Source organism: Corythoichthys intestinalis, chromosome 16 (assembly GCF_030265065.1).
Source record: "Corythoichthys intestinalis isolate RoL2023-P3 chromosome 16, ASM3026506v1, whole genome shotgun sequence".
Classification (NCBI taxonomy): domain Eukaryota; kingdom Metazoa; phylum Chordata; class Actinopteri; order Syngnathiformes; family Syngnathidae; genus Corythoichthys; species Corythoichthys intestinalis.
In genome coordinates this window covers 20,351,299-20,378,130 of record NC_080410.1, presented here as the reverse complement: position 1 = coordinate 20,378,130, position 26,832 = coordinate 20,351,299, and the positions used below count along the sequence as shown (strand labels likewise).

General features: G+C 40.4%; 1 protein-coding gene across 3 annotated transcripts; it reads right to left on the bottom strand.

Annotated features, from left to right (window-relative positions):
* Positions 1 to 919: 919 nt before the first annotated feature.
* Positions 920 to 20,632, bottom strand: nacc1a (nucleus accumbens associated 1, BEN and BTB (POZ) domain containing a). 3 transcript variants are annotated; one of them, XM_057817755.1, is made up of 9 exons: positions 20,598 to 20,632; positions 11,477 to 11,630; positions 10,872 to 11,144; positions 9,368 to 9,995; positions 9,083 to 9,253; positions 8,419 to 8,524; positions 8,231 to 8,328; positions 5,185 to 5,442; positions 920 to 4,988 (listed from the first exon to the last, which is right to left on the bottom strand). In XM_057817755.1, the coding sequence occupies exons 2-9, from the start codon at positions 11,600 to 11,602 to the stop codon at positions 4,921 to 4,923; spliced, it is 1,728 nt and encodes a 575-aa protein (XP_057673738.1). In that variant the 5' UTR covers positions 11,603 to 11,630; positions 20,598 to 20,632; the 3' UTR covers positions 920 to 4,920. The 3 variants fall into 3 exon arrangements, with proteins under 3 accessions (XP_057673738.1, XP_057673737.1, XP_057673739.1); XM_057817754.1 differs by lacking the exon at positions 20,598 to 20,632 and adding an exon at positions 20,145 to 20,502; XM_057817756.1 differs by lacking the exon at positions 20,598 to 20,632 and adding an exon at positions 20,145 to 20,501 and having other exon boundaries at positions 921 to 5,442.
* Positions 20,633 to 26,832: the final 6,200 nt, after the last annotated feature.

Below are 26,832 nucleotides of genomic sequence, written 5' to 3'. Positions count from 1 at the left end.
AAGATATACTCAAATATCTGCAGAAATGCGAGAGGTGTACTCACTTTTGTGATTCACTGTATATACAATATTGTCTTTCTTCTATAACACGAAATTGGACATTGATTAGAGCAGACTTTGAGCATCTCAGTACACCAATTAAAACAACCATATAAATAAACAAACAGAAAAGGCACATGCAATGTACAATTACAGCCAAAGTAATCATGAAACTTTCCATCAGTAACATTATTTTTATTCCTACTTCTGAGTGAAATGCATTTCTCTGAAAATATTAACTCGACCTAGGTAGTCCTTTCTCTTAAAGTAAAAATATGCAATCTGGGACACATTGTCAATGTTTGACATGGGCGAAAGAACATGCTTTATTTTCCCAAAAAGATGAAGTGGATAGACAAAATAAAAAAACTGCTAGTTGGATTGAATGCATTCTGTAGATTGACCTACAGATGGCGGCACTCACTTGCAAAAATCATAATCTGGTATCTTTTTTTTTTTTTTTTTAAAGGAGACGCTACACTTGATTGCACATGTACGTAACTATTACTGTATACCATTATATGCCCAAATAAATCGGATTAAGAAATGATCAAATGCAGATTATGGTCCTAGATTACACTTTTTTCCTCATCACTGGTAACCACATTTTTAAAAAATGGTTCTTTTATATCAATGTTAATGAAGAATCAATAAAATGAATTCATATTAGACAATTTCCAAAGAAATGTAGTGACACTGTATTGCAACACATTGAAGTGTTTTTTTTGTTTTTTTACACATTAAAATTGAATAGGCATTAAAGCACCTATTAACTTCAAAGTTGAATAGGACGTGAGAAAATGTGAAAAGGATGTATAGGATTTTATATTTACAGTATTGCTTCATAAAACGTGTTTTGATGTGGCTTTCAGATTACATATGCAGAACAAAAACATGGAAAAATAACACTTGAATAGACAAATTGTTACAAATCCTTTATTAAGATATTCATCATTGAATCCATTTGGACACTTTCTCTTTATTTTACAGTTTGTTAATGTGCAATTACCGTCGATAATGTTGGATCACAGTTACAGGGCTTTCACAAAGTTATTGGCACTTGGAACACAGAAAGAAGAGGTGAACCGGCGCTTACGGGGGTTTTACACGGGGCAAGGAGCAAAGGGGGCAAGCCAGTCCTGCGCGGGTTGTGAACAAGCATCGCCGTTTCAGGGTAAATACTGGATATACCTCATGCTGTGAGTGTACAACAAACAATCTTACCTCTACACGTGTCTATGCATTATATACAGTATTTGTCTATACATGTACAGTATATATCATATTTATATATGTACCATTGTGTGACACAAGGATCTCCATGCCATGCCACACCTTATCCGTTCAAGTGTGTAGGTCTACATGTGTAAAGTGTAAACAAATTTCAAAACAAGAAAAACAAGGAACATGAGTTCTTAAATCTTCTATTTTGACATACAGTATTGGCAAAGGCTTTCACATAAAGTTTCACCTTGATAAGCCCTACAATCCGAGTTTGTAGTGGGAGAGCCCACATCCGAATACTGTATGCATTCTGAGCGGACTGCTGACGTAAAAGCAAGCAAATGTTTTCTTCCTTGGAAAATAGTGCTGATTCACAGCTGCTACTGCACTGCGAGTCAATGACTCATCAGTTCAAAATGAATCTAGATAAGCCAATGCATCATTAGTAGACATACGTACGCACAGTACATCTCTCATCACGAATATTCTCGCTTTTAGGAGTTTGCCAGTCTCAATTCCACACAATCAACTCTATTCTTACACAATTATGCTCAATCTCAAACTTTTTTTTTTTGTGAGCCAAATTATGAGGTCATTGAAAAACATAGCAAATAAATGTAATAAAACACATGTTGGAAGAACATCATGACAAAAGAGTTTTGTAAGCCTGTAAGCATTTGAAAGTTGAGTCCAAGAACAACACTGTTGATGCTGTGGAGGTGAACAAGACACCTGGAAGCACAACAGTCTTCAAAAGATCCTGCAGAGGTAAGTGGAGTGCTCGTATGAGGTTTTATAGTTATTTACTGCTTAATCCCAAAGTACTGCATCTGTTTGCACTTTTTTTTCTTACAACACACATTCTTGTGGTTTCAAAGGGATGAATAAGGTGGTCTGTAGCTATCATTTGCTGCTTATTTAAGTGAGGTTGAGCTGGCTAGGACTAAAAATGAAACACAGCAAGTCGCTCCCATTTACTCTGCACCTGTCTTAAGGGGAAAAAAAACAACCTTCATATCTGAACTGTCTGAGCTATGAGGATATTCCAGAAGACGCATGTGCAACGCTTTCAACTTGAAAGAGTATCCACACACACACACACACACACACACACACACACACACGAATCAGTAACAAAGTCATCCATATACCAGGACATTTAAAATGGGAACGTGCAGGTTTGATGGAGGAAATGACAAATTCTACCTAAATGGGTCCCATTGTGACACACCACTTCTCATTAAGGTGCACAAAACCACCGGTTCTTCTCCCTAAGGTGCGAAAACCTACACCCTGCCTCATATGAAAGCACCTTCGAAATAAAAGCCACCAGCTACATGTATCAACTACCAAAACACATAGATTCTCCAACGCATACATGCATACACACACAAAAAAACTGGACTGGAGCGATATTGCTTCAGACTCCTCCGTCCCAACCAATTATTGATTTTCATTGAAAAGGCACATTCCAATATTCCACAAATATTACCTCTGGTTGTTTTGCATTTGGGTACAAAATGTAACCAGTTTTCCCACCCGTAACATGATTTGAATACAAAGTACAGTAGTCATTTAATTGGGGCCATAACTTCCCTGCACGACATTTTGAAAACAGTCAAGCCATCCGGATCAGTCTTACTGCTTTTGAGCTCATGAACAGACGATGAAATGTTTCAAAAGTAGCAGTTCCACTGCTCATTCCATCCTACTGCTCCATAAAATAACATTAAGCCATTAGGGAGCTGTGGTGCATTATCATACTACTTTTTACTGTAAAAAATAGCACTTCACCCCATTAGTCGCCACCTCCTACAACAACGGTGAGAATTTAAAACAATCCTCATCTCGCTCGCCTTGCTCACACGTCACAGCCGGTGTGGGCACGCATACAAATATAACTTTTCTTCTAAAAATAGGACCATCTTTGATTACCTGTTGACCATAAAATTCTGATTAGAATCATCTAAGTAAAAAGATGCTCCCAGTCTCTCTTGATCACCGTTCAAGCTTTCTAAAAATATAGAAAACAAAGTTGAGATATTTATATAACACTGCACGGTAAAACACAAAAAAGGTTGATTTGGTCTACACCATTTCAGGCGGGGCAAAGAATGTGAAGAGTGAAGACTGATGAGTGGAGGATGCAATGGGAAGAGGAGCAATTATATATACGTGTATATCAGAGGTTGCGCTAGACATTTCCGTTGTCTGTCATTTTGACTGACAGGGTCATAAAAATCCGGTCACAGTCTATTTTTACCCGTCACTTAAATTTTTAAAATTATAATGATGACATATTCAATAGTATTTAGTATTCATTCATTTTTAATTAATATTGTAACGCTTGCTTGGCGGCGAAAAATTAGACACGGAAGTCGTGGTATTTTTCTCCCTTTTTACTCTGCTTACCGCCAACAACTCCGCCCCCAAAGAAAAAGAGGCAACGATATAGACCCAAATCACCAACATCACACAATGATCTTAATTGTGGTTGTCAGCCCAAATCTTCTAAATATATATTAAATGCATCTTACCAGATATAAAAAGACTACTACATAGTCTGTGGTGATAGTTTGGTGCCCAGATTTCTTGTCGAATTACAGCAGTCCATCTCGCTCTCATCTTCGGGTCCCTCAGAATACGGTAGAACTTCAAGTCTCTCCGTCTATCTTCTCTGTTACAGCAACCAACCGCCACACACGCCTTCACCATTTTGATTATTAATATTAACGAGCAGAAAAACACGCCGTAATAGGAGGCATGTACGTAGCGGTAATGTGTAAACATGACGAGCTGACACACAATATGGCGGCTCCGGTCAGGGGGGCGGAGTTGTGACGTCATGTGATTGGGGTCTATACACAGGCGGCAATCTTGTCCATCAATTGGATGACGCGCTGGCACACCTGGTGCACCAATAAGAACCTCGCGTTGATGTGTCAATCACGGTGCCGCCGCCAGACCCCGGTGACACTACAATATTCTGACAGAAGAGCCAACGACGTCATGCATTAAGAGAGACAATAGCTAATTAATATGCTAACTCGCCACCCTGTGGTCTGGGGTGTGAATTGCAACCTGTCAAAATGACGGATGGACTTCAGTTTTTTCCGTCACCGTTTTAAAAAACCGGTCAACGACGGAAAATATCCGGTTAACGCGACCCCTGGTGTATATATATATATGTTTTTTTCATTTAACATTTACTGGCACAAGAAGGCATTCTCTCAATGCCCCCCAGGCTTACATTCAATGCATACCACTAACTATGGAAAGTCATTTGAGCATTTGGTTGCTAACCGTTATCAGGTCCATGTACTAGCACGTTCTATGTCTTCACACATAACACAATTCTGCACACAAATTTGAACAAGTATGTCTTACTAGTACAAGTGTGCTAAATTGTCTTCGCGTACTAGTACTGAATTTAAACTGGATATCAAGGCTATCAAATAAATACTCAAAAAACTTAAGTCATTTGAGCATTTATTCAATATTTTTGAAAATACGGGTACTAGTATGTCAAAGGGCTTTCCATAGCTAATTCATCATTTTCCATGCACCCAACCTCCTCAACCTCTGCTACCAAGTCATACCAATCACTCTACTGGGAATGTATTCATTAATACACAACAATGAATGTGCTTACACACCTTAAAAAGACAAGGAGAGGCCGAGAACAGCTGGGGGACCGTTCATGCTTTCTCTCCCCTCTAGAAGCTCTGTGATACAGTCCGAAAAGAAAAGCAAAGGTTGTTCCCATGTCCCAGTTACAGCCTTAGCAGTGTTATATAGACAGTCATGTGATAGGGGATGAGGCAAGCACGACTGGGAAATACTGCGCTCCGCTAAATGTCCCCAAACGCAATGCTCAAAATAACGCTCCAACATCCCCGCTCACGCCTGGTAGGGATTCACCTGAGGAACCACCTGACTCCGCGCCGGCAGAGGCTTCCAGAGAGGCGGGGTCAAAAGCAGGATCGGCGCCCAAGTTGTCGTCCTCTGCTTTCACGCCGTCGGAGAGGAAGGCGGAATAAGCGTCGCTTTCGGCGATCAGCAACTTGAGTTTAGGGATCCAACTCTTCCGGACTACTCGCCGGGCATTGGTGCACATGTCGGCGGCGATGGCATTCATCTCACTCTCTTTGAAACTGGTAGCAAAGTTCTGGCAGTAAACTGGTGAGAGGAAGGAAAAACATTAGCGTGGCTTTTTCTGTAGAAGAACTGAAAGAATCTACTCAACAAATACACCTGGACATTAACAGGCCATGTACAAACAACCATTTCTACGTATATTCACATGTACACTGCTGGCCAAAAGTATTGGCACGCCTGCAATTCTGTCAGATAATGCTCAATTTCTCCCAGAAAATCAATGCAAATACAAATGCTTTGGTAGTAATATCTTCATTTATTCTGCTTGCAATGAAAAAACACAAAATGGGGAAAAAAATTAAATCATTATCATTTTACACAAAACTCCAAAAATGGGCCAGACAAAAGTATTGGCACCCTTTGAAAAATCATGTGATGCTTCTCTAATTTGTGTAATTAACAGCACCTGTCACTTACCTGTGGCACAGGTAGTGGCAACAAATAAATCACATGTGCAGCCAGTTAAAATGGATTAAAGTTCACTCAGCCTTTGTCCTGTGTCTTGTGTGTATCACATTGAGCATGGAGAAAAGAAAGAATACCAAAGAATTGTCTGAGGACTCAAGAAGCAAAATTGTGAGAAGGCATGGGCAATCTCAAGGCAACAAGTCCATCTCCAAAGACGTGAATGTTCCTGCACAGTATCATCAATAAGTGTAAAGTCCATGGCACTGTGGCTAACCTCCCTAGATGTGGACGGAAAAGAAAAATTGACGCGAGACTTCAGCGAAAGATTGTGCAGATGGTGGATAAAGAACCTCGACTAACATCCAAACAATTTCAAGCTGTCTTGCAGTCCGAGAGTACAACAGTACAACCCATACTATCCGTCGGTGTCTGAAAGATAAGAGTACATATGGTAGGATATCCAGGAAGACCCCGCTTCTGACCCAGATGACATAAAAGAGTCCAGGCTGGAGTTTGCCAAAACTTACCTGAGAAAGCCAAAACGGTTTGGAAGAATGTTCTCTGGTCAGATGAGACAGAAGTAGAGCTTTTGGGGAAAAGGCATCAACATAGAGTTTACAGGGAAAAAACAAGGCCTTCAAAGAAAAGAACACGGTCCCCACAGTCAAACATGGCGGAGGTTCCCTGATGTTTTGGGGTTGCTTTGCTACCTCTGTCTGTCTGTCTTTGCTGCTTGACCGTGTGCATGGCATTATGAAGTCTGAAGACTACCAACCAATTTTGCAGCATAATGTAGGGCCCAGTGTGAGAAAGCTGGGTCTACCTCAGAGGTCATGGGTCTTCCAGCAGGACAATGACTCAAAACACACTTTAATACACACTAGAAAATGGTTTGAGAGAAAGCACTGGAGACTTCTAAAGTCGCCAGCAATGAGTCCAGACCTGAATCCCATAGAACACCTGTGGAGAGATCTGAAAATGGCAGTTTGGAGAAGGCACCCTTATAATCTCAGAGACCTGGAGCAGTTGGCCAAAGAAGAATGGTCTAAAATTCCAACAGATGATTGTAAGAAACTCATTGATGGACACCGGAAGCAGTTGTTCGCAGTTATTTCGTCTAAAGGTTGTGCTACCAAGTATTAGGCTGAGGGTGCCAATACTTTTGTCCGGCCCATTTTTTGGAGTTTTGTATTAAATGATAATGATTTTTTTTTTTTTTTTTTAATCATTCTCTTTTGTGTTTTTTCCTTGCAAGCAAAATAAATGAAGATATTACTACCAGGGCGGCACGGTGGCTTAGTGGTTAGCACATCTGCCTCACAGTTCTGAGATCAAGGGTTCAATCCCGGGCTTCGGCCTTCCTGTGTGGAGTTTGCATGTTCTCCCCGTGCCTGCGTGGGTTTCCTCCGGGAACTCCGGTTTCCTCCCACATCCCAAAAACATGCATGGTAGGCTGATTGAACACTCTAAATTGTCCGTAGGTGTGAGTGTGTGCGTGAATGGTTGTATGTCTCCTTGTGCCCTGCGATTGGCTGGCAACTGGTTCAGGGTGTCCCCTGCCTACTGCCCGTAGTTGGCTGGGATAGGCTCCAGCACCTCCGCGACCCTCGTGAGGAAAAGCGGCATGGAAAATGAATGAATGAATATTACTACCAAAGCATTTGTAATTGCAATCATTTTCTGGGAGAAATTGAGCATTATCTGACAGAATTGCAAGGGTGCCAATATTTTTGGCCAGCAGTGTATAGACAGCTTAAGTTCTTCAGTGAGCCTCGCATGGATATATTTGAAACGTGGGAGAGATTTTCTCTTCATTTTGTAGCTTTATATGTTTGGCTGCACTGCAGTATGTGTTGGATTAAGTTTTGCCCAATCAGTCCTTCCAAAGCCCTTCAGAATCATGCTTGCATAACTTCCACTATAGTCACAATGGGACTGACTCTGAACTGCTCTGGATGTACACGACACTACTGCATGCCTTTCTGGAAAGTATTGATAATTATTACTGCATGATAGTGATGTGTTAAGAGATGGATTAAGTCTGCTGACCGCTAACCATCAAAGCAGAAATTTGACTGTGATAGAAAAAGAATTCTCTTCTCAATACAATATAAGCACTGCTATCTGTTATGGAAAAAAAATACTGTGTCAAAATAAAATGTTAATAACATGTAGGTACTGATATCCATTATATGAATAAGTTGTTTGTTTGTTTTAACAGTGGTTAGTTTTACTTTGTATTACTTCATTTTATCAGACACAACTTCTGGTTGCATTCCTGTATGTCATTTAGGAATGTTAAAATTTACCCCCCAAATTTTCTGTAGTTATTTGAAAATGTAAAGATGGCAAACACTGTACTTTTAGACAGGCAAAGTCCCTCTGAAAAATGTATGCTCACATTTGACTGCATGTAGCACTCTGTTGTCCAGGGGCTTGCGGCTTGGGTCATTGGTGGATGAGCGGATGCCTGTCCCGCAGCTGTTGGCCAGCGTATTCCTGAGTAAATGCAAGATTGGAATGCCAAAGTTGTTCATCCACTCCTATGATTTGAGTATCAAAACTAAAAGGCAGCCAGGGGGAATCAACCTGTCAAAGAAGGCAGCCAGTAGCCTCCTCAGCAGCACCTTGTGTCTGGTCCCCGCACTCACATGACAGTTCATTAGCTGGGCTCGGGAAATAAAGACAGATGTACCTGGAAAGGCAGATTCAGAGAAGTTTATTCATCAAACATATGCTCATTTATTAGTACATATGATGTTCATTGAATTCCTCGTAATTATCTTCTTTTTCTCCTTGTCAATTCAACATTTATTATGTTCTATTTTAACTAACCAATTCGCTTTATCTAATACAAACATATTGCCATTCATGACGTCTCGCTGTCCGTAACAAATGCTTTGTCACACTGTAATTTTTTTTTCATACTAATGCTAAATGTTTTGATTTCGCGATGATTAATATGATACATTATTAAACCAACAATTTTATGACTAACTTGATTAACCCTCTATTCACATCTGTTGCAAACTGATGATGACACTGTGACAGTCAGATCTCAGCAAACTCGTCCATCTGGGAAGATACTGCCTCACAGTGACGAGGGTTCTGTTTATTGATTGTTAGGGGAGGTCTTGGTTTGATGAGGCCAGTATGTGACAAATATGTTTTTAATTCAGCTCAAATTGAACCACAAAATGCATGGATCCATAACTGTTCATGCATTTTGGACATATCAATTGGAAACACTGACCTGAGACTAGTTCTAGTTTCTCAGCAGGATCTCCTTCCTCATATAGTTTGGGATGACAACGGTTGCCTATCTGGGCAATAAGCTCTGCCGGGAGGCAGGTGAGGTCTCGCCCGCGCATGCGCCCCCGTGTCTCGGTGTGATCAGGAAGCGCTTCTACCCGTTCGCCAGCAGCTATGAAAACACAATGTTGAAACATCAGAAGCTTACAACGCACTGTTTACACAGATCCCATCACTATATTTTAATTTCAGAAAAAAAGATTTAAACAGACGTCATATCCATTACCTACAGCCCCCATGTTGAGCATGCTGTACATGGTGTACATGTTGCAGATTTGCCTGTACTGCTCTTCAGCACAGTCCTCGGTGCCCTCTTCTTCCTCTTCATCGTCGTGGTAGCTAATGGGTGAGTCACTAGCGTATGTACTCAAGGTGCCTGGGCTGGCACCCTCTGACATGCCCGCACCGGACGCAGAGGTACCATTGGTGCCTGTATTGCCACTAATCCCCCCACTTGCCACCATTCCGGCCAGACTGGTTGCAGTGGCACCCATACCCATGGCCAGTCCTAAGGCTGCGGGGCTCTGGATGGCGCTGCCTCGAACTCCCTCCTGGGAGTAACGTGCTGCCTTTCTAGCTCCGCCTCCTGTGCCGGAGCCCGCTCCTCCTCCATCACGGCTGCTGCCACCCTCCCATAATCGTTTGGCGACAGGAGTGCAGACAACCGAATGAGCAGCAGCTTCCGGCTGGCTCGCGGGCTGCTCTGTCTTCACACGTGACACCAACGGGAGAGGCGTCAAACAGGTGGCGGGTCGGGCTGCGCCGGTACCAGTCTGTGTTACGGGGCTTTGAGGCTCAGACGGGGGAGCCTCTTCTGCGTTTAGACCCTGAGAGTCACAACTGGGGGAGGAAACCTGAAGATGAACACGGACATTCCACATTAGAACATATATTGAAACAACATACCTAACCCCTGTTAGATGTCAGTTTTTGTTTGTTTGTTTGTTTGTTTGTTTTTTACACTCGGAGTAACAAAAAGCTTGACGACAGGCACTAAGGAAAGCTTTTAAAAATGTGTGTGTTTTAATACGTTAAAATGTCTAAAAAGCATGCAGGAAGGGTGAACTAATTATTTTTTTTAATCTTTTACAATACTGGAGCCACCACAATTCAGGTCCAGAAATATGACTCACAGTAGACAGACTGAAAAAGTATTGCTCTTATTCAACTATGTCAGATGATCGGATGCACATTGGGAACTGCTGCATAATCTCAGAATAAAAGCTGCAACTAAATATAAATATAACATGTAGATCTAGATGAAAGTATTCCAAAATGAGTGCAAAAAATGTTTCACATGATTCTCTTGTGATGGTGTAAAAATGCATAATAGTAACAGGAAAGACGGACATTAAATGCTGCCTTTTTATTTTGTCTTATATGATTGCACAAGGTTTCCCATCATACTTAACTGCCAAATAAGGGGTGTTTTAACAGAACCATTATTTGTTGCAATTGATAATAAGATTAGTTAGTTTGTTAACTCAGTGCTTTTTTCCAAACAATACTTGAAAAGTAGATTAAATCCATTAGCAAACACATTTATACAATAAATTCTCCACCAAGCTGCCAAGTGGTCAGAGTCCACACTTTTAAAATCTCGCATTTACATAATTTGGAGAATTGAGAATTAATTTCTTCCTGTTTTCAGCACAACTATTGGCCAGACTGGAAATTGAACATCCGTAGACTTAATCACTAAATAGAAATAAAAGACATTATAAATATACCTTGAGGAAGAATTCAGTGCCTTTTTCCATGATTTGTTGGATCTGCAGGAAGCCAGCAGTATACATGAGGAGGAACTGGTCCCCCACAGTCATGCTCAGACGGCCTGTGTAGCAAAAGGCTAAAATCTGTTGAAAGCTCTGGGGCTGCACAGCCGGTGGAAGTTCCACCACTGTTGGGCTGGCCTCATTGCTGCTACAGCCTCCACTACTGCTGCTGTTGCTGAAGAGGTCCCGGAAATAAGAACTGCTCGCAGCCAAAACAGCACGGTGAGCCTTGAACAAAAGAAGTCTCACTTCAATTTGTCATTCTAAACAAAACAGCAACAACCTGAGTTAAGAGGTGACTTTATTTAAGAGTTGATTTCATTGTGTGTATCGTATTTGAGCTAAATACTCAAATTACTCATATAGCAAATCAGTTTTCCCCATTAAACTGAATTCATACACTATTAAGCCATTCCTGGCCTCAGAACATTTATGTCACATGTGAGAAATGAAGCACTACAGGTGTTGTCTAAACAGATGATACTGTTTAATTACCAAATGTCATTGTTTTAAACATGAATAATGTTTGAACTCCTGGTGAAAAAAATAGCAAGACCTACCTTGAAAGCATGCCCTTTCACCACCACGGAGACATCGCAATAAAGGCCCTGCAGCCGCTGCTCATTCAGACACTCTAAAACGTTGTTGCCAAAGTTTGGGATCGCCATCTGGAGGGTCTGGGCCATGGTGCGCCAATGCACACCGACAAAGGCTCTTTTTGGGAAAGGACATAGAAATAGATGTGATTATTTAAAGCATACAATTGTGGATAACACACCTTTGCACTGAATATTGGAAGTTTAGTTTTCAACTGTTAGAAACTGAGAAACTATCCTAAAAACTTAGGGATTCTTTAAATGCATTTCTTAATACGATTAAAGTCTATGGGAGACGTAGATGTATGAGATGTAGGAGATATTTATGGTTTCTCTTAGAGATGTCCCGCTCACACATTTTTGCACCAAAGTCTGAATCCAAGTCACCTGATTTTTATGATCTGCCGATTCAGAGTCATGACCCAATGCAGATTTTTTTTTAAATTTCTTTTTTCATTTGAACAAAAGTTCCAAACATGTTATACATAGTACCGTACTTCCTCTTCTTTCGGGAGAGTTGCAGAGTATAAAACGCAATGTATACAGTATTTTTGTTTCTCCTGGCAATACAATTTAAAGCGTGTTTGAATATTTTTAAGAGCAACATGAATGGGCGTCCATCTTCTTTAATGGTACAGAAAAAAAAGTTGAGATTTCTAGTACCATGACTAGTACCATGACATCCGTATTCACTGTACTTTTGTTATCTGGCACAAATAATTCTTCACACAGTCCAAACTGAAGACATTTCACTGGCCCATTAAAGACAATATTTGTTTAAGATTTGGCGGATGTTCTACATTCTATTAATCCTATACATCAGGCCTCTCAGGAGCTGTCACTGCCAGAGCTCAATGAAAGCCTGTTTTATGTTCTGTCTTCTATGAGCCATAAAATCCAGTGTCCTTAGTTAACTGGGTCATGTGCTATTATTCCGTGTGTGTGTGTGGCTTCGACAAACAGCACATAGCATGATTCTATTCACTATACACCAAACATCCAAAAGCAAACACCCCTTGCACTGCACCCTTTCAAAGCCACTGTAAGCCTGTCACTAGGACATTTACCGCAAGTGAATACAGTAAATACTTTTTTTCCCTGCACATACAATCTAAGCACTCATGCCTTTACACTTATATGGGATCCAGATCCAAATTCCAGATAGGAACATATGATGTACGTACAGTGGGGTAAATAAGTATTTAGTCAACCACTAATTGTGCAAGTTCTCCCACTTGAAAATATTAGAGAGGCCTGTAATTGTCAACATGGGTAAACCTCAACCATGAGAGACAGAATGTGGGAAAAAAACATAGAAAATCACAATGTTTGATTTGTAAAGAATTTATTTGCAAATCATGGTGAAAAACAAGTATTTGGTCAATACCAAAAGTTCATCTCAATACTTTGTTATGTACCCTTTGTTGGCAATAACGGAGCCTAAACATTTTTTGTAACTCTTTACAAGCTTTTCACACACTGTTGCTGGTATTATGGCCCATTCCTCCATGCAGATCTCCTCTAGAGCAGTGATGTTTTGGGGCTGTCGTTGGGCAACACGTACTTTCAACTCCCTCCTCACCACGTGGCGTCAAAATGATAACAAAAACGGTGAGCAAAAATCCCAGAACAACACAGGGGGAACTAGTGAATGACCTACAGAGAGCTGGGACCACAGTAGCAAAGGCTACTATCAGTAACACAATGCGCCGCCAGGGACTCAAATCCTGCACTGCCAGACGTGTCCCCCTGCTGAAGAAAGTACACGTCTATGCCCGTCTGCGGTTCACTAGAGAGCATTTGGATGATCCAGAAGAGGACTGGGAGAAACTCTTATTGTCAGATGAAACCAAAAAAGAACTTTTGGTAGGAACACAGGTTCTTGTGTTTGGAGGATAAAGAATACTGAATTGCACCATACCCACTGTGAAGCATGGGAGTGAAAACGTCATGCTTTGGGGCTGTTTTTCTGCATAGGGACCAGGACGACTGATCTGTTTAAAGGAAAGAATGAATGGGGCCATGTATCGAGAAATTTTGAGTGAAAATCTCCTTCCATCAGCAAGGGCATTGAAGATGAGATGTGGCTGGGTCTTTCAGCATGACAATGATCCCAAACACACAGCCAGGGCAACAAAGGAGTGGCTTCGTAAGAAGCATTTCAAGGTCCTGGAGTGGCCTAGCCAGTCTCCAGATCTCAACCCCATAGAAAATCTGTGGCGGGAGTTGAAAGTCCGTGTTGCCCAACGACAGCCCCAAAACATCACTGCTCTAGAGGAGATCTGCATGGAGGAATGGGTCAAAATACCAGCAACAGTGTGTGAAAAGCTTGTGAAGAGTTACAGAAAACGTTTGGGCTCCATTATTGCCAACAAAGGGTACATAACAAAGTATTGACATGAACTTTTGGTATTGGCCAAATACTTATTTTCCACCATGATTTGCAAATAAACTCTTTAAAAATCAAACAATGTGATTTTCTGGGGTTTTTTTTCCCACATTCTGTCTCTCATGGTTGAGGTTTACCCATGTTGACAATTACAGGCCTCTCTAATATTTTCAAGTGGGAGAACTTGCACAGTTAGTGATTGATTGAATACCTTTTTGCCCCACTGTACGTACTGTCTACTATTCACGAAGATAAGAAAAGCAAGATCTTTCCACATATTCAGCGGGCCACTGTGCAATGTCATGTACTAGAGCTGAAAAGATTACTCGAATAATGCAAGTAACTCGATTTTAAAAATTGATCGACACATTTTCTCCGCCTCGAGGAATCGTTTAATTTTGCCAGCTCTAAGCATGAAGTTCTGCCAGAACTTTTACTGTGGCACAACGCGTCAACGTCACGTGCGTACAGGAAGAAGACAGAGGCAGCAGATATATTTGATTTCAACCATGCATGATTAAAGAGGTAACGACGAAGAAGACGACGAAACCGAAGAGAAATGAACCAAGAAAAAGCAGAAAATGTCAAAAGTGTGGGAGCATTTCAAGTTGGACACAAGGCGAACACTGTTTCTTGTATTCACTGCGTGCATAACACTACAGCACGTTTTCAATGCGGCAGCCTGTTTACTCCGAGAGCGCAGGAGCGATACTCAGGACAAGGTAAAATAAACGTCGTGCTAATAAGTAAACGTTACTGTACCCTGCTAACGTAACGTTAGCCCTGCGTAGAGCTACGTTTCTATTAATTATGACTACTGTCGATGCAGGGCTAACATGTCTTTCATAAAGGCTTTATTTAATCTGTAAAAACATTGCACAGCAGAGTGATGAGGGTATAAAATAAAGACATAATAAAGCTTACTGTCAATTTTAGCGAGTAGTCATTGATGGATACAACACCAAGTAGCACCGATACCTAATGTACTCCATCCAAAACAGCAGGTATTTATTTTGAACACTGCAAAAACTCAAAATCTTATCAGGACTTAAAATTTAGACTAACTTAAAACTTAACTACAACTTACAAATAGCTTGACACAAATGGAAATTTAATGATACACCTGGGAAAAAAAAAAACTAACTTTTAAGTGATGTGAGTTATCAAGCGCAATGACATTTTTAGGTAAGAAATAGGATCTTATAGAAAAAAAATAAATCTTAAATTTTTTTTTAGTTATAGCAGTGAATTTGATTTTTTTCTCTAGTCACATTTGAGATGCAATTATTGGCCGTTTTCAACAATGTAGTACATCTTAAATAAAGACAATGTCTAAAAATGGTTCAATAATAGTTGAAATGTCTTGTTTTCTCATTATATTTATAACTGCTCTTTAAAAAGATATGTTTAATCCAATTACTCGATGGAATTTTCAGTAGAATACTTAATTACTAAAATTTTCGAAAGCTGCAGCCCTATGATGTACGCAACTGCCCCAGAATTTATTTTTATGTACTGTATTGTTAATTAAAAATTATAAGAAGAATTTCAAATTAATGGAAAATTATAGCAAGCAAGTTATGCTGTGTTATGATAAACGGTATTTTTCAGAATATAAAGTCCACCAGATTATAAGGTACACCACCAATAAACAAGTTCATTTTCATAAATATGGAGTAACTGAATATAAGGTGCATTAGTGCATCAGTGTACTGCATTTTTTCATTAGCTTTTAACATTGCAATTATTGTTTCATTTAGGGTTTGATGAATGATGATTGTATGTCTTGAGCACTTTACTTCACTTTACAATACAGTTATGCGCTATCAAAATAAGATTGTGGTTATTAAGCATAACCAGAATTCATACATAAGGCACACACTAATTTTTTAGCATAAATGAAGGATTATGCGTGTGCCTTATGGACCATAAAATTCAATATTATTTACTGGTCATTTATTGATTAAACCTTTGATTTGTTGATATTTTTCCACTGAATATTTGTGTTTAATTTTCAGTCATGTTTTATTTATTTTAGCATGTTGTCTGTACAAAATGTGTTATGACAATAAAGTGAAATATTAAAGAGAGATTGTTGTGAACTGAATTACTCCAGGCAAATAGTTATACAAGTCCTGATAATGTACTGTGATATCATGTATATTATAGGTATGTTTTATTACAATATAATGACCCAAAACATATTGCCAAATCCACAAGTTAATCTGGGGCAAGAGGTGGAAGGTTAAGGAGTGGTCAATTCTCCCAGAATTAAACGTTCAAGAGTAGGGCTGAAGGATACTGGAATAAAGTAACATTGCGACAGTTTGGGGGTTTGCAATATATATTGCGATATTAAAACTAGAAGAATTTTACACAAGATGACTTGAATAGCTCTGTCTGGAAAGACTTCAGTTGACTCACTATGACCCAGGGGTGAAAGTGGACGGGAACGGTCAGGAACGCAGTTCCGGTATAAGATTCAGGGCCGCAACGCAGTTCCGGTATAAGATTCAGGGGCGGAACGCAGTTCCGGTATAAGATTCAGGGGCGGAACTCTGTTCCGGTATACGGTGCTTTGATTCCGAAAATATGCCGGCAACTGTCAAAACGCTATGTAAAAACAAAAAAATACAAAGCTGCCACACATGCATTTCATCTCCAAGAAGAAACCAATCTACCAACATCAGACTTACACATATGTAAATCTGATGTTGGTAGATTGTGTATACAAGTGTACACACTTGTGTATGCACAAGTGTTAACAACAAGCATAATAAAGTGCTTGTGTTGGGTAATCCGTTTCCTCCGATATTATTTATTTTATTCCACGGACGGCATGGAGGTTTCCCCAGCTGCTGCAGTTATCAGAGTCTGACGATGACGAGTCACGTCAATGTGCGAATGCACACAGCAAAGCAAAACGCCTGGACTCATTTATCCGTTCAATTGGCTGACATACTAACATGTGATCACCAGAGATAGTTAGCTCTGATTGGTTCAAATGTGCATGATTGTCTGAAACAGCAAAAAAAAAAAAAAAAAAAAAGAGCAATGCAACAGAAAATGGATCAAATCTTAAAGAGCAAGGAAAGAGTTAAGGTGGCTTATTTGTCATATTTAGTTATATTTGCTCTGATGGGGATGTTCAGAACATTTTAGCTGTCAATGTGCACTTTGGACTTATACTTGTTCATTTATGTTAGGCTACTTATTCATTTCCTTATGATTAAAAAAAGTCAATGTTTGCGCGGTCTTCAAATTATATTCCATTTCACTCTGCATAGTATAAGTAATTTGTACTTATTTTTCTGAATGTATGTTACTTATATCCTTATTATTAAAAAACACAACTTAAGTTAATTTTTACATCATCTTCAATTTTAATATACATCCTATGTTCTTAAGTAGTTAAAATTGAGATTTGGGATTCAGTATGTGAGGAAATGAGGGAAAATAAAAATTAGGAGATAGTGGCTAAGGTTATTGCTGTTTTTGTTAACTTTTATTTTGCAAATCATTGAAAAAATGAAATTTTGAATGAAAATCTTCAATCAATTATTGTACGTGTTATAGAATTAACTGACCAAAACAGTTTTCTTTGCATTTCAGTAGTTTTGACCCCCCCGCCCCCCAAAGAAAAAATAAATAAATAAATAAATAAAATAAAACTTATGGCTCCTTGGCGACCTTCACGTTGGGGAGTTCCGGGAAGAAATTCTAACCACTTTCACCCCTGCTATGACCACATTGCATTCATCAGAGATGTCCCGATCTGATAACATGATCGGAAATCGGACTGATCGAGCCATTTTTCAGAGGATCAGGATTGGGTGAAAAGGGTTTTATGTCTTTCTGGTTCATGCTCGTACAGCCTCTCACCCTCCCTCCTGCTAAGCAGTGCAACCAAACAGTTGTTCCTGGTTACCTGTGCAGCTGGCGTTTGGTACTTATGTGATGATTGACAGGTATATAGCTTTGATCTGGCCAGAGACACCTAGATAGCTCTACAATCAAAGGCACAAATGTGTTAATCATCGTTAAGCTTGGTACGCAGTCTGAAGTGTGCTGTGGCAAGTCATTCATTGTGTTAGTGAGAGGCTGTTCTCGGCAGCGAGAGCATCAAAGCAAAAGGTATCGGATCGGTACTGGATACCGGCACTTTCTCAAAATCAGGTGACTCTGCCTCGGATGCAAAAATATGTGATCGGGACATCCCTAGTATTCATATGATACCGTTTAATCCAGGCTAAGGTAGTGTATCTGTTAATGATGACGATTGGTGTATATAAAAAGGGATTCAGAAGGCAAATTCTATTTATTTATATAGCACAATTCAACACAAGGCAATTCGGAAAGCTATGTCTCTCCACAATTGCTGCTTTTATGAAGAAAAACAAAAGTATACTGTACATTAATAAAAAATAAAAAAACAAATTTAAAAAAAACAATTGCACGTCCTGCGTTGGGACTATTCCGTGTGTGTGCATTGCAATGGCGATGTTCAAACGATATATTGGGCAGGCCTATCATAGAGCATGGTTTTTACATGCTCAAGACAAGACAGGCAAACGTAAACCCCTAAAAACCTAAATAATGAAGGCTGCAGTTAAAGCATGACAAAATAAGACTGCACTACGGTGGTGAACGTTAATGGGTTATTGCAAGCAATATTAAGTTATATTCATGTTTGAGGCCTGTTTAAAAACTGGCTCGCCTAGAAATGTGGTGTTTTGCCCTTAATGTGAACCTTTAATTGTGGATATATATCATATTCATCTTTAGATGTTAAATCCGAACTGGAGGAAATATGACCAGTAAGGGTTGTGAGAGGAGCTCCATCATATCCAAAGCCTTTCATTTGGGACTTCGCCAAGCTCCAGGGTAAAGAGAAATGCTCTCTTTGTTTCACTCGAGCTCCCTCTCCCTCATACTAAAACACAGATGCGCACACACCAACTCAAACAAACCCACAAAAGGCACACTGACTCGCACACAGACAATACAGCTTGTTTACGGATTGGCGAGCCGCAGTGAGCACACATGCTTGCACATGAAGACACACAAACACTGGGTTTAGCGAGGAGGGGGCAGGGGGGTTTGCACAGTTTGCTCTGACAGTGAAAGAGATGTGACCGAGTGTGCACTGTGCATGCGTCTTTATGCACCAAGGAGGGGCAACCGAGTCTGGTAGAGAAGACTGGGATCATCCCAGGTTGCCCTTACATCAACTCATCGAATCATCGCAGCCAGCCCTCCCAGTCAAAATAGATTGGGCATGCCCTCCCAGTCTGAACAGATTTGACGTCTACTGCCGTCAATTGCATTTTAGAATTTGCATTCGCAACAAAGCATCAGGGTTTAAATTAAATGTACGTATATCGTAGTCAATAGCAGGCAACGCGTTAAAACAACTGCACAGAATGTCATTCAACTCAAATTCACAGTAAAACTAAACAGAGCATGCAGGAAAAGTGGGTCAAAAATAAGGCACACAATCATTTCTGCGAAATGAATGACTTGCGTGCTTTTTAAAACAATGTATTTGATGTTGTGACAGTAAGCACTTCTAAACTCAAGCAGTCTTTTGCGAAGACTGGACTGTGGAGAGTGTGGAGTCATTGCTGCAGCTGGCACACAATGCTGACTTTCTGCAGGCATTTCCTGGTTCTCATATGCCCCTGTCTGCACGGCTAATACTGCCCGCATCAAGTTAGGGCAGAAATGTCTGGTTATTCCTGCATCCAAAACCACATAGAGTATTCTTATGATTGAGACATACCATATTGGTGTTTGCGCTGATATGTTTTAACCGAAAGGAATGCTGGGTAAATAAGGGCACACGAGGACTCCGCACGGTGCCAGTCTACCAGCCGGCAAGGGTCTCCCGACTATCGGCTGGCACCGTAGGCGACGCGAGGGAGGCGGCACGGGCTGGCAGCGAGACCCCGACCACCGCGAGATTGTACCCGCCGCTGACGTGCGGTCAAAACTGCACTCCGAATGTCCCTAAAAGCCCCTCGCTTGTCGGTCTAATTTGTCCCAACAGTCTCGTGGGACTGAAAGAAGCGCTTGTCGTTCCCCCTATCCGCAGCGGGCCTGTCGAGGTGGCTAAATGCTAAAGCTAACTGTTAAATATTTTGGGCGCACCATCCACCTCGTGTACACTCTATCAAACAGAAATCAAACATTTCTACGCCAGTGCGAACTCCGAAAATGTACAAACACACGCAGGCTACTTACTGTCTACGCGGGCCAGGTAGCTCGGCTGCAAAGTCGCTTATCAAGCACCCAAATGTGGCTTATTTAAATATTTTGGTGATGGGGGAAATCGCTCCCCCTGCCAGTCTCCATTCTACCGACATCAACAGGTCATCCCGGGACACGCAGCAGCTGAGCGCGAGCCAGACGGAACCAGTGCGGCAGGGAGCGGGGGGGTGGGGGAGGGCGCACAACAACCAGCAATTATTCCCAAGTGCCGCTAGCGAGGGCTGACTTGACGCACACCTGACCGCCGCAACATTTTGGCGTGTTTGTGACAAAGAGCAACATGGCGCGGACCATTTGCCGCGTCGCTTTATGAGCGTGAGGCGGCGGGGGGGAGTCGAGGCAACCTGGACTCGTCGTCCCCCCTCCCCCTCGAACTTTAAATGTCCCGTATCCGCCGGATTCTTCATCATCATCGTCGTCACCAACCTTGACGTGAAGCGCAGACTGGCCCTCCCACACTTCGCACCCCCCTCCCTCGTCATTCCGCTGGCTTTCTCCTCCTCCTTCTCTTCTTCCTTTGCCGCCGCCGCCGCCACATCCTGAGACGACACCTCCCGCCTCCCTCCGGCATTCGAGACACTCGCTCGCCCCATTTGATTGGAAGTCGATACTGATCGTCGGGATCCCCAAGGACTGCAAAACAGTGAAACACTGATAGCGCCGAGTTCAAGAAGATGAGCACATCATTCAATCGCAAGACTGCCAGTGTAGAGAATTATGATAGCGCTAGCCATGGATGCACAGCCCCCTCCATGAGGTCCTAAACAAAATTATTTCGAGGGCCTTCTATTTCTGTAATGAAACATTTTTTGGGAAAGTTTGATGATTAAAAACAAACACCTCAAACCTCATAACGCTCTGGCGTCCACGTACGTTGACTTCACATTTTGGTTATGTAGGTCATATTAATGATTTATCAATGAATTAATTGGTATAGTGGGGCCAACATGACCCAAAATCTGATGCCCACATATGTGGACGGCACGTTATACGGTGATCCCTCGTTTTTCGGGGTTAATGGGGTCCAGAACCCTCCGCGATAAGTGAAAAACCGCGAAGTAGCCACAACCAATTTTTTTTTTTTTAACCTGTCCTGTTTAGCTGCTTGGATACAGGAGAATTTTATGTATATAACATTCTTTATAAATTTTTTCGTGTATACAGTACACTAGTTAGAAAAATAAATGCAATATTAATATACAATAACATGCATGACATGTATAAAATGTATACTCACCACACTGATGATCTTGATAAATGAAGATAAAACTCCAGAACAATGGATATGACGGTAAAGATATATTGAGAAGCTTGAGAGTCACGCGATCTTTGTGGGCCTTGAAGCCTCGCCTCTTCACTTCTTCCTTGAAAAGGAACGTCCTGGATGGCATCCTCTTCCAAAAAAGGCCAGTCTCATCCATGTTAAACACCTGCTCCGGGAGATAGCCACCCTCTTCAAGTAATTTGGGAAATTGTTCCTCAATGTAACGAACAGCTGCGTCATGGTCCGCCGAGGAGGCCTCCCCGTGCAATGTAACGCTGCGAAGTCCAAACCTCTTTTTGAATTTTTCGAACCAGCCCTTGCTGGCAACAAAACAACAATTTTCTTCACTTGAAGCTTTGGCACTAGGCTGTGGTTCATCTTCGTCGTAGTCTGCATTCAACTGTTCTTCAGGAATGAGGCTTTCATACAGTGCTTTGGCTTTTCATGTTTGTGTCGAGACTCACCTTCTTTTCCCCACAGTCCGATATCCACACTGTTAGTGCATTTTCCATTTTTACAATCGTCTTGTTGCGAGGAGTCACGACTCGCTTAGTGTCCCTGGAAAATGACATTGAGGTGGTCTTTCGGATTTTCACCTCGTCTTTTTTTATGTAACAAACGGTTGATTCATTTAGTTCGTAATGGCGTGCAACGGACACATAGCTGTGGCCAACTTTATGCATGTACAGTAATTGTACATTGTAACTTTCTCATGCAGCGTCATCATTTTTCTTTTCTTCTTGGGTTCGCTAGAGGATTGAGCAGGAGGAAGACACTTTGGAGCCATTTTCTTTCGATAGCAGCAAGGTTAAACATCTCAGCCAATCAGCTTGCAATATTCCCGAGTGTTGCTGGCCAGCAAATCAGAGCGGTGCAATATGAGTTGGGCGGGCTCTCCTTGCCTTCCTTCTGTTTAGGAACGGGCAGATTTTACTCCATGTTTTTTCTCCATTATTTTAATTTTTTATGCATGTATATATTTTTTTTTTTTGACTGAAAAAAAAATACGTGATAGACTGAAACCGCGAAATTCGAAGCGCGAAGTAGCGAGGGATCACTGTATTCACTCGGTTCGGGTTGGCATGTCGACTAGCTATCACGTCTCTTGGTTTGTTTACATTCTCTGAAGCCGGGGAAGGGAAATGACATATGTCCGATTTATGTGTCATATCGTTCGGGAGGTGCGACAGTAAAGGTGAAGTTGACAGTTTTGACCATTATGGAGTAATTTTGCCATGTCGTCCAGAATACGTGCATTTTTATTATTTCATATTCCATTTAGCACAAGACTGTTATTTGGTAAATGGTGTTATACTTATATGGCGGTTTTCCACCTTTCAACGCGCTCAAAGCACTTTACACTATCTCGCCATCTACCTACTGGTGACGCAGCACCAGGAGCAAACCTCTGGGTTGGGGGACAACTACTCTACCACTAAGCCACGCCATGACCATGCCATTTATTTAGCAATTGGGGAAAATACTTGGATAAAAAGAATATCCTGTAAAAATATTGAAGTAAAGAGACAGAAACAATGACATTTTGCAGCTCTCTTCGTCTCGTTTTCCTCGTTGTGAATAGTTCCCCCTCGACAGGCTGACTGGTCCTTCTCAAGCCATTTATTTAGCTATTGGGGAAAAATACTGGGATAAAAAGAATATCCTGTAGAAATATTGGAGTAGAGAGACTAAAACAATGCAATTTTGCGGCTCTCTTCGTCGCGTTTTCCTCGTTCTGAATAATTCCCCCTCAATGGGCTGAATAGTATAACCGATGAGCCCATTCTCCTGCTGACGTCATCCACCTGTTGGGGACGCTAGAGCCCTATAATGGTAGGCGTGGCTATCCGGCAGATTAAAAGACTAATTTCTCGTCATCTTCGCTTTGCTAAATTGTTGTATATAGTCGAATCGTCTCAAAATATGATTCTAATTCACATAATAATGCTATTTAAGACTTTATCTCCCGTCGTATGCTCTTTAAACGTCATCTCCAAACAAAACAATTTGATGGACTACTTTCTTCGCCTTCATGAAAACACAGAGAAGCAATAAACTTTTTTGAGAAAAACTACAAAGGTAAATGAGAAAGCCCTCAAAGCCAGCAACCTTGTTGCTGAACTTGTTGCTAAATAATAATAAATAATAATAATAATAATAAGACATTAATACTACCTGCCTGCAAAGCCATTGTCAGTGAGATGCTCGGCCCTGATGTCTGGAGGACCAGGAGTGCAAAAAGTAAATAACCCTTCTGATGCGGTTAAGATATTGCCAAAGTCCCCCTGTCTGATAATTCTGACCTTTTCAGGCCTAACTGTTCTAAAAAAAAAAAAAAAAACAGCGAGACTGAGAGCTGTTGAAGAAGATTCCTGCCAGGATATCGGCCTTGTGTTCATCTAAACAGGTAAAAGTTTCCCATTGAGTAAGTATACATACTAAGAAATTATTTTATAATTAAATATACTGTACAGAAAGAAATTTTGAAACATTTTTGGTTTGTGATGTGCCAGGAGATTTTTTCCTTTCCTTTTTTCCCCTTTTTTCCCATTGACATGCCGTGACTCAGAAAAGGTTGAAAAACACTGCTGTAGCCTACTATACCTCTACATATGAAGTTCATTCGTTCCAGAACCTTGTTTGTAAGTTGAAATGGTCATATGCTGAGCAGGATTTTCCCATAAGAATACATTATAATTCCATTAATTCATTCCACAGCCTGAAAACCTACTCTAAATCCTTAATAAATGCTGCTGGCACAATTGCAAATAGCAATCACACACAGCAAAACAAACAAATTCTGAATACAAATCGGGAAAATTAATAATAGTCATAATACTCTATACTGTTGAAGCCAGAAGTTTACTTACATTGTGCAAAAACACACCACACATTTCATTTTTTGCCTCACTGTCTGAAATCGAATCAGACTAAACCTCCCCTGTTTCAGGTCAGTCAGAATGACAGAAATATTATGTTAAATGCCACAATAATAAGAGACAAAATGCCTCAAATAATTTTATATTATTTCCTTTGAGGTCTAAAGTTTTACTTGTATTTCCTTAGTTTCAAGTAGCATCTCCTTTGAACCGCATGACCTTGGTCAAACATTTAGGGCAGGGGCCAGGAACCTTATTGGGGCCATTGGAAGGGCTAGCAGCAATTATTCACGATAATTTACTCCCAGTTTGTTCTAGTCAAAATAGAATGGACATCTAGCACTGTCAATGGCATCCAGTGAGTTAAATGGATGCTCTATAAAGTGTTAATTAGACTTTACACATTCTTAGGCTCAGTTCTTAATTCACTGCCACTAATGGCAATATACATCCAGTCGATTTGAACCCGGAGGGACGGCAGTGAATGATCAAGTTTCAGTGCTGGTCAGTCACTAGATGATTGCTCCTCTTCAAGTGTGTGGTAGCCATGAAATATCATCAGATGGGCCTTGGGAAATTATCAAATTTAACATATTTCTTCCAACTTCCATCCCGCTTATCCTCATATCCTCAAGGATCGCAGGGTTGCTTGAGCCAATCACAGCTTACTATGGGCAGGAGGAGGCAGAGTACACTCTGAACTGGTTGCCAAAATCTCAGGGCACAATAGAGATCCCCAATAAAAAAAATAAAATATAAAAAAAAAAAAAAACATTCATACTCCCAGAAAAATCAGAGTGCTCAATTAACCTTTCATGCATGTTTTTTTGGGGGGATGTAGGAGAAAATCAGAGTACCTGCAAAAAAAAAAAAAAAAAAATTCAGGTACGGGGAAAACTTACAAACTCCTCACAGGAAGGCCAGAACCTTTTGATTGAACCCTTGATCTGAGAACTATGAGGTGATGCGCTAGCTAGTCAGCCACCGTGTTGCCCTTAAAATAATATATTTGTTGCAAATAATTTCATGTAGCTTTGTTTCGTTGTGGGCGAAATTTGTAAAATACGTTCTCTTCCACTAGATGGCAGAAGATACATAGAAATAACTTTAAATTTCCAAAACCTGAGTATTGTCAAGACAATATTCATTATATGTACCACGAGTTACACTCTAAACTGGTTTCCACCCTATCAGGTGACACAATTGATTAATAATAAATAATAAGGTCTTAAAGATAGGTCACATAAGAAAAACATTTAGAGGAAAGATTGTACTAAAAAAACAAACAAATAAATAGACAAATAAATAAAAACTGATTTAGTCCATTCACTGAACTGTTTATTTATTTTATTTTTTTTATGTTGAATGCCACATGAAGACTATTGACTGTTCATCGCTTTTCAACATTGTGCCGTCACTGTGGCTGCTTTGTTTTTGAAAACTACTCTGCTTAGTTGTGAACCATATACAGTGTAGACTTGCACTTTACAAAGCCATCCATTGTCCAACTCTAAACCATTCGTCATCATTTCGGTCATGAGTGAGGTGAGTTTATTCCTGATGATTTCTGGAGAAGTGAGGTACACCCTGGATCGGTCTTTGATCACAGAGCACATCAATGAACTATTCACTATCATACTAACACATAAACTGTCTAAGGCATATTTGCTAACACTTTGCCACCGTAATGACCTTCTTGAATTATGTCCACCTAATTGTTTTTAGTGTCAATCAAAAGGAGATTATAAAGTCAGACCTTAATTTAGATTGTTAGAAAAATTTGCAAAAAAGAGAGATGGGTCTTAATAGTAAGGATGTACTGTAGTTGAGCAATTCCGAAATCTGTGTACTAGCCCTCAAATTTGGATGTTCACAGAAAATGTAATTTGAAACAAAATCTGAATGCCCGTGACCTTTGATCCCACAGTGAGCACTGTTTTAAAAAATTTCCACTTCAGTTCAGCTCGACTGGGCTGTACAAAGTGGGAAAGTGTGGTTTATGAAGATGCAAGTTGATTTCAATTAGCTTTTTCTTTCTTTCTTTTTTTCTTTCTTTTTTTTTTTTTTTTTTTTTTTTTTTAAGAAAACCTATAAACATCCTATGTGGGATGTGTTGTAGGCATCAAATACATTTTCAAGTTTATGTTGAACATTAAATATTTTGTCTTTGGATGCATTCTTAACCAATGTATCGTAAATATTGTCACTTCTGAACGTTTTGCAATATTGGTTTCTTATTTAAGTTCACCACAACTTTGGGTGGAACACTGACGTGGTGAATCCCTTCTGCACTGGACTTCCGACTAAGTGTGTTTAGATTAATGCAAAAGAATGGATAGCATTTTAATTCACATTTCTGAATGAAATGTGTGCAAATTATCTTTTTAACATTTTCACATAAGATTTCTACAACATCCATTAGAAATCCAAATGTTTCATCACCTGTACATCTCAGGTCTTTTTGGGCTACCTGGTACATCCATGATTACTATGTTGATGTCCACTGATTCAAAGTTTC